The sequence below is a fragment of the Pinus tabuliformis genome, chromosome J, assembly GCF_031772625.1.
Source record: "Pinus tabuliformis cultivar Carrire ecotype Pingquan chromosome J, CPIR1, whole genome shotgun sequence".
Taxonomy (NCBI): Eukaryota; Viridiplantae; Streptophyta; class Pinopsida; order Pinales; family Pinaceae; genus Pinus; species Pinus tabuliformis.
This window is the reverse complement of record NC_142295.1, coordinates 999,041,464-999,055,340: the sequence shown is the minus strand read 5'-3', so window position 1 is coordinate 999,055,340 and position 13,877 is coordinate 999,041,464. Positions and strand designations below refer to the sequence as shown.

At 41.8% G+C, this 13,877-nt stretch overlaps 1 protein-coding gene across 1 annotated transcript in view; it reads left to right on the top strand.

Moving 5' to 3' along the window:
* The first annotated feature begins 2,075 nt into the window (after positions 1-2,075).
* Positions 2,076-13,877, top strand: part of LOC149230211 (uncharacterized) — a 221,519-nt gene continuing 209,717 nt past the window's right edge. Inside the window, exons 1-3 of the mRNA XM_089376012.1 lie at positions 2,076-2,534; positions 4,499-4,595; positions 4,683-4,758. Coding sequence (XP_089232138.1) covers positions 2,102-2,534; positions 4,499-4,595; positions 4,683-4,758 — 606 coding nt within the window. The 5' untranslated portion in view covers positions 2,076-2,101. The remainder of the gene's footprint in view (positions 2,535-4,498; positions 4,596-4,682; positions 4,759-13,877) is intronic.

Below are 13,877 nucleotides of genomic sequence, written 5' to 3'. Positions count from 1 at the left end.
TAAAAAATATATACTTAAATATGTAAATAAGAATTATAATCTTTAGTACCCCCGATCGGGGTGATAATGATGACGATCAGGATAATCAATACAGGTCAGGTAAGGGAGGATGACGAGGCAAAAGTTAGTCAGGTAATGATGAAGATGGACAGAGGGATCACCAGAAAAGATATCATATCGAGGAGGGACGACGATGAGGTAATGAAGGAAGAAGTTGGTAGAGATAATGCGGCAGGGATTGGACGTGGGAACGACTGTATAGAAGAAGGACGAAAGGAGGTGGGCGGTGATGAAATCGGCAGGTGGCAGATGAAGCGGGCGAGGAGAGAAAAGGAGAATTGGCAGAGGAGACATCATAAAGAAGGAAGGCGAGACAAAGAGAGGAGAACGTTAAATGAATTTGCAGAGGAATTGCGAAGAGGTAGGGTGGTGAAAGCTCTGGACAGGGTAATAGAAAGGCAGAGGAGACTGAGAAGGCAAGCAGGCAACACAGGAAGGAAGAACCGAATGGCAACGAGGAGGAGAATGAGAAACGACGAGGGCGAAGACAACAGAGGACGGAGAAGCCAGGAAAAGAAAGGGAAAGGAATCGAGGATGGAGAAACGACAGAGGAGTATCTGACTGTTCAGGACGATACTGAAGATGAAGTGGAAATGTTTGACTCGGACCAGGATAGAGTGGAGCAACCGCGAAAGAAGATTTGGAAGGACGTGGGGTCAACGAAGGATAAAATGCAGGAGGACAGGGAGCATGGAGACAGGAGTAGCAAAGGGCGAGAGGAGGGAGGTGACTTCGGAAGCACCTCGGGCATGAAGAGTCGGGGAGGCAGGGGAAATTACAGGAACAGAGGAAGAGCAGGACGGGGACGAGGACAACGCAGCAGAGGGAGAGGATGGTCGGAAGGAAAACGGGAAGAGCATGCACCAGCACCAGCAAGAAAATACAGGAAAACACTGAAGAAGAAGATACAGTTTGCGGAGCAAGCCTACTGTGAGAACACCAATAAGGACATCAGAAGGATAATTCAACAACTGGAAGAAGAGGCGACCCAGGGGCAATCAGGATCAGAAATGGAAGATTGGGAATACCTCCTCCCGGATCCAGGGAACACGAGAGGACGCATGACCCTGTATAAACAGGCCTTGCATGTATACTGGGTCATGAAAAGGCTGTTGGCTAAGGCTATGGAACAAGTGGCCATGGAGATGGCAGAATTGTCTCAGGGAATTCCAAATTTGAAGAAAGAAATGCAGAACATTCAGGTCACTCTGATAATGCAGGATAAAAAACTGGAAGAGATACAACAACAGATAAAGGAGATCAACCCGGGCATAAAGAAAGAAGAGGAGCAGCAGGAAGGCATGGCGGATTAATAATTGAAGATATGTATATGCTGTCTAAAGTTTTTTGAAAGCGGTTGGATAATCTTAGTTTCTATTTTCAGTTTAGAATGCAAACAAGAAACAGTAGTAATCTTTTTGAATGTTTAGTTTACATAGCATGGACAAGAAGAATTAGTATTTTTTGTTTTTGGATGGCTGTCAAAAACTTAAGGTGGCCAACAGACCCGGTTTCCCCTTGGGGCAGGTTGAGGCCACCATGAAAATGTAATGGTTTCAATTCGAAGTAATGGAAAAAGAATGGTCCCTCCTTAGCTTACAAAAAAAAAAGAATTATAATCTTTAGTAGTACCTGAATGACCCTATCATTTTACTCTCCATTATTTTATTATATTTTTTTTGCGAATTAACCAAAATTCAAGGAAAACGTTATTTTTGTTTTATAATAATGAATTAGATATATTTAATTCCAATTTAAGTTGAGAGACGAAGTAAGATTTGGTTTCTAAAAACTAACGAAATATCGAACAAAACTTTCATGAATGACATCATATATATAAATTTATTGTGATATGTTTTTAATAAAAGTATAATTAAAAAACCAAAATACAGAACCCATTTGGACATCCCGAATCCGCGTTCCCGCCGAGGCGAACAAATATTTCCTCCCGCCAGATTCAAAACTCAGAAGCCTCGTCAAGCTTCTCATGTCTTCCTCCGCACGGTAAGTCAGCACAGAAAAGAAGAGAAGAAGAAGAGAATGCCAATGGCAAAGAAGGCAGTCGTTTCCACCCCAGCAAAGCGCAAGATGGAGCAGACGCAGCCTCAGCCCCTAGAGAGCCCCTCCAGGCGCTCATACAAGATTGGGGGAATCAGCGTGGACTTCCCTTACAAGCCCTACGGCTCCCAGCTCGCATATATGGCGAAGGTCATCTCCGCCCTTGAACGCGCGCACCGCCATCGCCACGGCCACTGCCACGCTCTCCTCGAATCTCCCACTGGATCTGGTAAATCACTCGCTCTTCTCTGCGCAACACTTGCTTGGCAGCATCAATATAAGACCAGGGTGGCCTCTTGTCCTCCATGTCCAGTTCCCAATCCGCCAGCCCAGATTCCCATTCCTCCCACAGGGACTCAAAGAGAGAATGCGCTCGCCGTGGGCGGTGGATTCATACCAGAAGACTCTCAATCAGGTAACTATCATCATTTAATATTTGAAGTGATCTGCGACTTGATTTAGTCTTTCAACTTCTTTTGTCCTCTGACTTATTCAGGGTTGTCAATGGACTAGCCTTATAGCATAAAACCTCTCCACCTGCCAAGGTTTCGCAGTAGCTTAACGGTCATCTTATCTGAAAACAAAATTTTATTCTACAGAAAAGAAAGATTACGAAATGGCATAAGCAAACTCATTAAAAAAACAAGGAAACGAAACCGAATTATCCGCCAAGGAGATTTGAAACTGATCTCTAGAGTCCAGTTGCTGCTCCTGCCTCCCACTCCAGTGCGTTAGATTCAACACTAATTTATTGTGCACGGAATGTGGAGAGTTGGCGCATGTGCCACTTTACCTCTTTGTATCAATCTAAAATCTCTCAATGCTGCATATCTGAATTTATCAATTTCATGCAGCATCCTGTTAATGCATCAAGGTCAAAGCCAAGTAAGCACGATTTAAGCAGATTTCCATGGTTTCTTAAAGTTGCCCCAGAGAACTTGTTTCAGTTAATCTGCTTTAGAAGTTGCTTTATCCTTTTTCAACAGTTACTTTTTCTAAATTTGGCTTGAATTTACTTTGGTGCCATTCACAATGCTGTTGTGCTGGACAGATTAACGTTGAAATAGCTTGTACGGGCTATATTGTAGTAGAACAAACCAGCTTTCCTCACATCGGATCTTGGCTCACTTTAAGATATCATCGAATCATTTGATTGGCTCTTAGAAATCAGATCACGTCTGTCTTTATGACAGTATCAAATCATTTGATTCCTTGTCATGATATATGTCCAATTACCTGATTGTTTCATATATCTGCAATGGCCGTTGGCAGCATAGCAAAGAAATATTTGTGGACAATTTTATCATTGAATGCAGGAAAGAACAGTAAATCAGGCTCCCATACGGGGTCCAAGTGTCTGACTTACAGGGCATATCTGCCATGGCCACAGTATGTTTCGTAAGGAGTTTTAGGTCTCCACCACTTACTAACTGTGCTATTAATGGCGGGAGCTAGCTTAGCAATGATGGTGCAGAAATGAAGCCAGGTTGAGCAAGTAGCTGCAGTTTCAGGAAGTAAGGATCCATATCCCAAGGTATATTTGGCATTAGAATAAACCATTGAGTTAACATAGGTCTGTCCACTGCCAGGTACAACCTGCATGACACCAAGATGACTTGTCAAGGAACTGAGGTCAGGGATGGCATGATGCTCGTTCTAGCCCCAAAAGATGAAATAAACCAGGGATATACATTGCCAGGTCACAAATGGCAATGATTTATGGGAAGATCCCAATAAAGATAGAGTCAAAAAGAGCTGCATGGTCAGGTGCATCTGGAAGACCAGTAAAACTAAAATGGTGTTGTATATGAAATAGGCATGTCAGGGACAAAGGGATTAATGATAAAATATGATAAGAAGGGTTTCACTAGCAATTGGATATTTTAAGTGCTGGGCCCTGGCCATGGAAGTGGGGTGGCAGGAGAAAGGGGAAGCTCCACAAGTCAAGCTGTGAAGCTGATAGAGGTTGTCAAACCTCCTTAGAAGTTGTGCTTGCTTTGGCATTTTGAGCTTTTGACTGTCTGTATGGGATTTTTGTGGCAATTAAAAAAGTGTAATAAGTTGAACGTGAAGGTTGATAGATACCAACAATCTATATTACTATGTAAGCTTTTCTGTATAGTAGTGCTGGGACAAATGACCACAGTATGTTTTCTACATTGATTTATTTCAATAACTCTCGTGCCTGGATGTCTCTGGCATGGTGTCTGAGCCTATTTAGTATCAAGCATTCATCAGGAGGCCACAAGCATCCAACATTGTTTGGACAGAACAACCTGACAATCACTAGAGCAATAATTTATTGTTGTATCTATCCCTATGTATTTTTGTGAAATATTCTTGCTTACACGGCCAATCTGTATTTTGTGCGACTTGCAGGAGTAGCATTACCGTTGGGAGAGTCACAACAGGCTGCTCCTGTGGTTGGTAATGGAGCAGAGAAAAAACCAAAAGTCCCAACAATCTTCTATGCCTCGTGGGTACTGATTTAATTAAATGTAGCTTAGGGTTTGATCCAGCAGTCATCCAATTCTCATAAGTGTTTTTTGGCTATTCTCTACAGAAGGACTCATTCTCAGATCAGTCAAGTAATTCGGGAATACCGCAAAACAGCATATCGAGTGCCAATGGCAGTGCTAGTAAGTATGATGATCACACTATTGAAGAGATTACGAATCCATCTTTTGCAAGCATATTTTTCCTGTTTTTAATTAATGTACGTGTTATTGAATAATATACGAAATTGTCAGCAGCATTGCCAACTCAGTTTATTGTGAAGGCAGTGCCATACATTTTTTTTAATGGAACTGGCTTAATCTATTTTCCAGGCAAATTGTTATTATGACATTTTACGACATAAGTACATCATTTATAGAAACTTCTTCCAAGTGTTATGAAGATATTATTAGCATAGTATAAGCATTCAAACTAATAATTTCACAAGTTGGCCGATGCAAAACAGAGTAAACAAGTCACAATGTATTAGCAGTCAAACGAATAATTTCTCCAAACAAGCAAGTTATATTGTATGCCTAAGGAGATGGTGGTGTGAGGAAATAATATTATTATTGGTGTGGGGAACCTGTCGCATGTGTATGTGCATTAAAGGCACCGAACCTTTAATGTAGCTTAGCACAATCAATGGGTTCTGCCTGCATCCTGAATGTGTAAGAGCACATAGCACAATGAGTCAACTTTTACATCTCTACCCTCTAGAACCCATGCAAGGAGGGCTGTTTGGCATAAAACCGAGGAGGATATTTCCCAGGCAGTGAGTTTCTTTTAACCCATTGGTTACTAAGGTAATGATCACCCAAGGGATATTGTTTCAACCTGACCATTACAATTCATACTTAATAATTCCTCTATTGAATCTCCATTGATCCTCATGGCATCCTTTGCCAAGGTCTAAAGCACATTAAAAATTTATAACATAATCCATCCATCAAATGTCTTTTCGGGTACATTTATAGGTTATCTAAGCATTCTTAGTGTTTTCCATTTATAAATTGTCATTCGATACAACCATGATTATGATTATGACTTCATGGTTATAGTAAAACTCTTTTTTTTTTTAACAAGAATGGTTAATGTATTTATTGCCAAAAGTGGAGCAAGCTCCTATTACAATTGACAATAGCTTTTAAAAACTGAGCAATGAGAATGAGCTGATGGTAGTCCCTTCTCCTAAGCTTAAATTCAAAAGTTCTGTGAGTTCTTTGGCTATTCTTGTTTTCTGTCTTACATTTTATCTCTGGAAGAGCAAATTCTGCGACCTTTTCCTTATGTTTTTCTTTTTGTTGTTCCTTAAGTTTGCCGTTCCTTCTGCTATTGTTCGTTCTGCTTGTTGTTCCTTTGGCCTGTTGTTCCTTCGATTGTTGTTCCTTCGGCCTGCTGTTCCTTCGGATGCTGTTCCTTCGGCTTGTTGTTCCTTCGGCTTGTTGTTCCTTAGGCTTGCTGTTCCTTCGGGTGTTGTTCCTTCGGATGTTGTTCCTTCGACTTGCTGTTCTTTCGGATGTTGTTCCTTTGGTCTGCTGTTCCTTCGGCCTGCTGTTTCTTTGGATGTTGTTCATTCTGCCGTTGTTTCTTCTGCTTGCTGTTCCTTCTGATGCTGTTCCTTCTGCTGCTGTTCCTTTTGATTGTTGTTCTTTCTGCTGATGTTCCTTAATCTGTTTGCTGTTCCTTTGGCTTGCTGTTCCTTCGGATGTTGTTCCTTCTGCTTGTTGTTCCTTCTGGTGCTGTTCCTTATGCTGTTGTTCATTTTGGTTGTTTTTCCTTCTGCGGCTATTCCTTCTACCATCTGCTGCTGTACATTCTGGGGCTGTTTCTTCTGCTTGATAGTCCTTGTGCTTGTTGTTCCATCTACTTATTGCTTGGCGATCCTGAATGTGACTTTCAAGGTACCAAATACCACTCTCCCTCTGAGAAGCAGATCTACCTTCTGAAGATTGTCTAAGGCAAAGGATGAATCGAGCAGGGTCCTCCATTAAGGCTAAGATTACCTTGAGACAGCAGGCAACCTTTATTTGCCAGCGAGTCCGCTTGTTTGTTTAAATCCCGCAGAATATGGTATGAGTCGACAGTGTTGAAGTCTTTCAAAGTGTTTCGAATTCTTTGCAAGGTTTTGTTTAAAGCTGGGTTACTGAAATAATCTTCGGAGTTTAAGAGCTTTATCAGGAGCTTTGAGTCTCCGAATATTTGGATTGTTTTGTAATCTAACTCCTTCGCAATCTGGCAAGCTTTTAGGAGGCTGTAACTCTCTGCTTGATTGTTTGAACTTATGCCTAGGCCCCAACTGAAACTGGTTTTTTTTCGATTTGTCTGGGGAAAGAATCAATCCCCCTGTGCCTGCAGTGCCTGGATTCCCCTTGGACGCTCCATCAAAGAAGATAGTGGCTTTTGCAGTCCCATACCACCACTTAAGAAAGTCACCTGCAGTGAGACGCAGGCGCCAAGTAGGATCTTTCATCGGTTTGTTGATTGAATCTTTCCTTTCTCTTGGCACGTAGGGTCCTAGCCACAGAGACTTCTGCAGAAAGTGTAAAGGCAAAAGTTGGATTATTTATTATTTCCAACAAGAGAGCTTTTACTTTGGCAGCCACTTCCACTGATTTTAGGATCCTGTTGTTAAAAACACACTCATTTCGAGCCAACCACACTTTCCACCAAAGGCATTTTGGAATAGCTTGCCAAATGTTTTTCCAGCTTGCGTTTTTAGATTTTTTTCTCAGGGTTTTGATTTGCCCAGGAGGTGTAGAGAGTAACAACTGAAATCTGGGAGGGGGTGGGTACGCTAAGTCCGTGGAGGACCATCTTCCAAACTTCTTGAGTGAAAACACAGTCAACCAATAAATGGTCAGAGGTTTCGATAGCAGAAGTGCATAGGCAGCATCTAAAGGGCCTGTGGAAGCCTCTTTTATTTAGATTTTCTCCTGTTAGTGCCTTTTTATGCATTAGTAACCAAGTGAAGAAATTCACCTTTGGAAGGCAAAAGGGAGACCAAACGGATTTCCAGAGCTTCGGTGTTAGCAAAGATGCGTGTGTGGCTTGCAATGAGGAGAATCCTTGAGCTGCTATATAAATTCCGGTTCTTCCTCACCCCCATTTATCTTTGGATGTATGATGGACAGGGGTGAGGCTAGAAAGCGCTGCATAGAGCAAGTTTTTTTGTGTTTCCAGAGGGTCAGGAACCCCTGGAAAAGTCCATCCTGCCCAATTCCCTTTGCTGTCCCAAGAACATATGTCTGCCAACTGGAGAAGCCCTTTGTTCACTAGCCAGATCTTTAAATCGTTACAAGAATTCAGGATATCCCATCTTACCAAATGTAACTTGCTCTGATTGCCCTTGCCCCCATTCCATAGGAAGTCCTGAAGGAGTTTGGAGATCTGTTCCGTGATAGACTTAGGAGCTAGCAAAAGGGAAGACTGGAAGATGGGAAGGGTGGAGAGGATTGCCTTTATCAAAACCAACTTCCTAGCCTTTGTTAGCCATTGGCCTCCCCAATATGCTATTTTTGCTTTTATCTTGCTAATTACTTCAGTCCATAGGGAGGGAGGGCTTGGTCCCAAGGTTAAGGGAAGGCCTAGATATTTGATCTTTTCCCACTTGTCATACCCAGGGAATCCCAATATGCAGGCAATTCGAAGGATAGTTGGGTGATCTACATTCCAGCCATAAACCACACTTTTTCTTTTATTGATCAAGGCTCTTGTGATTAAACAAAAGTGTTGAAGAATTTCTTTGAAAGCCTTTGCTATCTTAATCGAGGCCCCTCCCAAAAGGAGAGAGTCATCCGCAAAGAGGGCGTGATTTATAGGGTCCACCCCTCTTGCTGCCTTGATACCTGGAATAGTGCCTACTTCCATTTCTGCTGTCAGCTTTCTGCTTAGGGATTCTGCCAACAAGATATAAAGAAAGGGTGACAATGGGCATCCTTGGCGGAGCCCTCTAGAAGCTTGGAAGAAGTCAGAAGGTCTGCCATTGACCAAGGGGGCTATCCAAGGTCTGTGTGTGCAGGCTTTTATCAAGTTGACAAAATCAACACTAAAACCGAAGGAGAGGAGGATTTTATAGAGAAATGAGAGTTTAACTCGGTCAAAAGCATTTGACATATCCAACTTGATGAGCATACCTTTTTCCTTCCAAGAGTGGCTAGAGTGGAGGGCTTCTTGCACTTGGATCACATTGTCTATGAGGTGCCTTCCTTTGACGAAACCACCCTGCAGAGGGGAGATCAGGTTCCCTAATAGAGGCTTGAGTCTATTGGCTAAGAGTTTGGCAAGGATCTTGTAGGAGGCATTGCATAGAGAGATTGGTCGGAATCTGTCGAAAGTCTCAGGGTTAACTTCTTTTGGGATAAGGGCAAGGAAGGTGGAGTTGGTGCACCCTCCCACTTTGGCTTTCTTTTGAAAGGCTTTTACCATTCTGAGAAGATCGAGTTTTATTACATTCCAGCAAGCTTTGTAGAAATGTATGGTGAAGCCGTCCAGCCCAGGTGCTTTATCCGGCTGCATTGACCAAATGACATCAACTATCTCTTTTTCAGAAAAAGGCTTCATTAACCCAGTGTTTACATCTGCAGTGACAAGAGGGGGGATGTTTGACAGAAAGTCGGCAGCCAGGTCGTCATCGGAAGAACCATCCTCCTGGAATAGATTCTGATAATGGATTGTGGCTGCCTGTTTTATGAGATACTGTCCTTTGATAACTTCCCCCTCCCTGTTGGATATTTCAGAAATGTGATTCCGAGAGAGTCGGGCTCTGCATTGTCTGTGAAAAAAACTGTGTTTTTGTCTCCATCTTGGAGCTAGAGGCTGTGAGACTTAAGGCGCCAGTATTCCTCTTCTTGTCAAAAGGAAAGGAATTGAACTGGGCGTTCTGTTCGGTGAGCAGCTGTGCTTTGGTGATTTCAGATCCTTCCATGCCTAGTTGAATCTCAGCTAGAGCCTGAACTGTCTTTTGTCTATGACTCGTAGGAGTGAAAAGGGGTTTTTTTTTGCCCAGGCTTTTAATGAAGACTTAGTGTGTTTGAGTTTCTGTTCCCACATGAAGCTAGGGGATCCTTCAATTGGTTGCGCCCAAACGTCAGCTACTATGTCCATAAAGCCCTCTCTTGATACCCAAAGAGGGTTGAATCTAAAGGGACTAGGGCCAAAGTCCTCTTTCTCTATCAGCAGCGAGATGGGGTTATGATCAGATGTTATTTTGGGCAGAATTTTTGAAGAGATTAAATGCTTCCCCTCCAGAAGAGTACTTTGAACTAGAAACCGGTCTAAACGGGCAACAATGTTGGCATTACCAACTCTATTGTTGGTCCAGGTATAACGACCTTTCTTAGGTTTGTGGTCTAGAAGGTCCCATTCAAGAATCAGAGACTCCACTGAGGCATGGAAGGGATCTTTACCCCTTACTCTGCCTTTTTTCTCATGTGGGTCTAGAGTGATGTTGAGATCCCTCGCCAGAATGATGTTTTGGGGGGCATAGATTTCTAGGAAGTCTGAGAGAGAATTCCAACAGTCCTTCTTTTCCAAAAAATTAACAGGAACATAAAGATTGAAGAGAGCTAGAGAAATCTTACTTGGGAGGTGAAGAAGATCTGTATATATCCAGTGTTGGGTTGCAAAAGAGCTTTTAAGCTGGAACATATCCTCCGACCATAGGGTTGCAAGGCCCCCTGAAGTACCTCTGGCGCTGACCGCTTTTCCTGAGTTCTTTTTCCATTTGGTTCAACTTAGAGATAGAAGAGCATCTTCTTCTATCTTTGTCTCTTGGAGCAGGAGAATGTCTGAGGTTTCCATTTTTAATAGGTCTTTTACTGCTTCAGCTTTCAGAGGGTTTCCCAGACCCCTGCAATTCCAAGAGACAATCTACATTATTTACTAGAGGGGGGTAGTGCAGACCCACCCTTTGGGGGTTTGGTCCTTGTGTTCCTGCCTAGTGACATTTCGATTGTGGACTAATTGCCCTGCATCTTTAATCGCTCCGCCTCTTCTTCTCTGATCTCCTTGCGAGACTTCCTTCCTGCCTTTTTGTTGGATTGCTCAAGAGGTTCATCTTCGGAAGAACTAGGACTATCTATCAGCTTTTTCTTTTTGGTCATTTCTGCATAAGAGGGTGGGGAAGTGGCGCCTACTGGAGGGCCTTGATTTTCTTGTTGGATTGCATCTATACAAGGGGTTTTTGAAATGGCTTCTACAGTTTGTTCCTAAGATCCTGAGTTTATTTCTGCATCTGTTGTCTGTTCCATATTCTGTTGCACCTCTCCCTCTTCAAGTTCTGGTTGGTCTTCTAGAGGGTTTAGAGCAGCAAAAGGATTTGTTGAGATGGTGGCATTTGCAGTGGCTTGATCTTCGGTTAAACTCTTCCCAGCAGAGGGTCCTCCAGTCTCTGGATTCCCTCCTTTCCTTTTCACTCTGATGGTCTGTTTAGTAGTGGCGGTTTTTTTGGCTTGTGTCCATTGTTCACCCTTTTCTTTTTCAGATTCTTCCTCAATTTTCTTCTTGCAGTTTCGAGCGAAATGACCATAGCCATGACAATGTTGGCACTTGAAGGGGAGCTGTTCATAATCTAGTTCCTAAATGTGAGACCAGCTAGCTATGGTCAACTTGATCGCCTTAGGCAATCCTATCTCCAGATTGACTTCAACACATATTTTGGCACATGAATATTGTTCTCTCCTTTCAGCCCTATCAATGTATTTTCCTAATTTGTTCCCGATTGTTTCCATAGATTCCGGGTTCTAGCAATGAAGAGGAAGATGGGGTAACCTTACCCAGACAGGGACGGTTGAAGGAGTGTCCTGGGAAGGGTCAAAGTCTGACGTCCATTTATTTAGATAGAGCCCTTGGGGGCCCATGAAATATGGACCGTTTCGGAAAATGAGATCTCGATCTTCTGCTGATTCGAAAACAAAAACATAATAACCTCTACCTACCATGTGGCTTCGTATTCCTTCAGAGACAAGGGGCCTCCAGTTTCGTTGGACCCATCCATCAATAGCTTTGGGAGAGGGCCAGAGACTCGTGAATTGTCCAATGAGCCCTCGTTCAGCTAGGTTCAGCACAGTCCGACACGGGTGTTCCGCAGGCAGCTCTACCGAAGGGATGGATTCAACTTTCTTAACAAATTTCTACTGGTTTGAGTTTGCTTTCCTCTTGCCACAGGAGGCTACCAATCTCTTGAAGGCAACAATCTCAGGAGGGGGGAAGGGGGGCCCCCTCCGACGTCCATACTGGTTGGACTCAAAATTTTGATGTAGAGGCTCACTACGGAGCTATCTCTACACACTGGTTGGTCTCAGCAGCGGGAGGCTGCTGAGAGAGCTCTGCAGGAATGACAGCGGCGAGCATGCTCCAGAGCCGAACCCTAAAATTCTACTAGGGTATTTTTGGATGGTGATCCATCTTTGGCCATCGATCATGTAGACAAATTTATCATTATAGTAAAACTCTTCTTACTAGTGTGTTGATTTTGGAAATCATCAAACATTAACATTAGTTTGTTACAAAGGACTTGTAGAATTCAAGTTCCATTGCTTCCATGTGAAACCTTTATCTTGATCGTTATCAACTATAGATAGGAATTTTAGTTTTCTATACTGATCCTGAAGATATTTGATAGGGTCACATAATCCTCTCACTAACGAGTAAAACTATAATATTTTCATGTATATTGACAATGTTTGGCTTCAAATTCTCACATTTTCATCGTCCAGGATAAAATGGTAGCTTATAGGTAAACTTGCATTTGTTTTCGTAAGTTGAATATGTTGTAATTGTAACAGTGCTGCAATATGTCATTTAAATCACAATCATAGAATTGGCCACCTTCTAAAATTATATGCAGATGCATATCATACAGTTATTTAACTATGCAATGTGACATTCAAATCACAATCACAGAATCAGCCGCCTTCTAAAATTATATGCACATGCATACTGTACAGTTATAATTCCAACCATCTTAACAAACGTGGATTGAAACCGTATCACAACTTTCAGCTTCTAAGATAAAATGACATCCCCCAATGTGTTTTTCACATTTTGAGTTTATTTCAATGTTATAATCTGGTCCAACAATTCCAATCATAATCAGCGGATGAAAATCCTATTAACAGTTTGTATGGATTATTCACAATGTTCATAAAGCTTCATATTTTGAGTTTATTTCAATGTCATAATCTGGTCCAACAATTCCAATCACAATCAGCGGATGAAAACCGTTTATTAACCGTTTGTATGAATAATACACAATGTTCACAAAACTCTAGCTTAGGCATAGAGAGTTGTTATCTAAATTATCGAACAGGATGACGTGGATTCGGGTTCGACATGTTATATGGTGCGTCTCTCTCTCTTTATAGATTTGCATGGGGACCTTTTTTTTTAGAAAACCTGCGTACACACTGCTCCCATGTTTTGGGGGTTTATGGACTTTTAGGAAACGTCTCCAAATTGATGGGAATTTTATTGGGGACTCAGGGACTTGTTCGATGTTCCAAGCAGATTTAAGGGACATTCCAAAGAGATTTCAGGGATATTCCAAAGAGATTTCAGGGGTGTTCTAGGCAGATTTTAAAGATATTCTAGGGATACATTTTCAATTTGTACAATCATGAACATTGATGATTGGACAAAATGATAATTTTTCCCTTCCTTTATTTGCATTGCGTTAAATCTAAATCTGCTGTACAAGTTGCAACTCAAAAATATGGGTTTTGTATGATGGGCCTCAATTTGGGTCTCTTATAATTTAATATTTTCTGCAACAACACTACAACAAACAAAGCCTCAATGTCAAGAAGAAGGGAAATGCAACATTCTAAAGGGTTGATCTTTGTGGTTCTTGCTCTTGTTCTTCTCATTTTTTTGGTCATCTCATATTTTACATATTGTATATAGGTTTCCATGAGTCATTCAAGTTCAATTTCCACTATCCCAACCTCAAGCTTTGTGAAAACAATCAGACAGTAGTGATGTGCATCGAGATGTCACTATGGCCTTTTTTTAAATTGTTCAAGCTTTTAAGAATTGGCTAGTGTAAGGTATGTGCATAATAATATATAGTATAGCTTCTTATGCTTACAAACATGAATAAACAGCAAATGATTATGGTGAATTCTAAATTTTTAATATTAATGTTGTTATTATTATTATGATTGTCCTCCCTTAAAAAGTTTGGGAGTACACTCTGGCCATTCTTGGGATATTTTCCCTAATCCTTGTTGTTCGCTTGTTCTGAAAACCAATTCAACACACA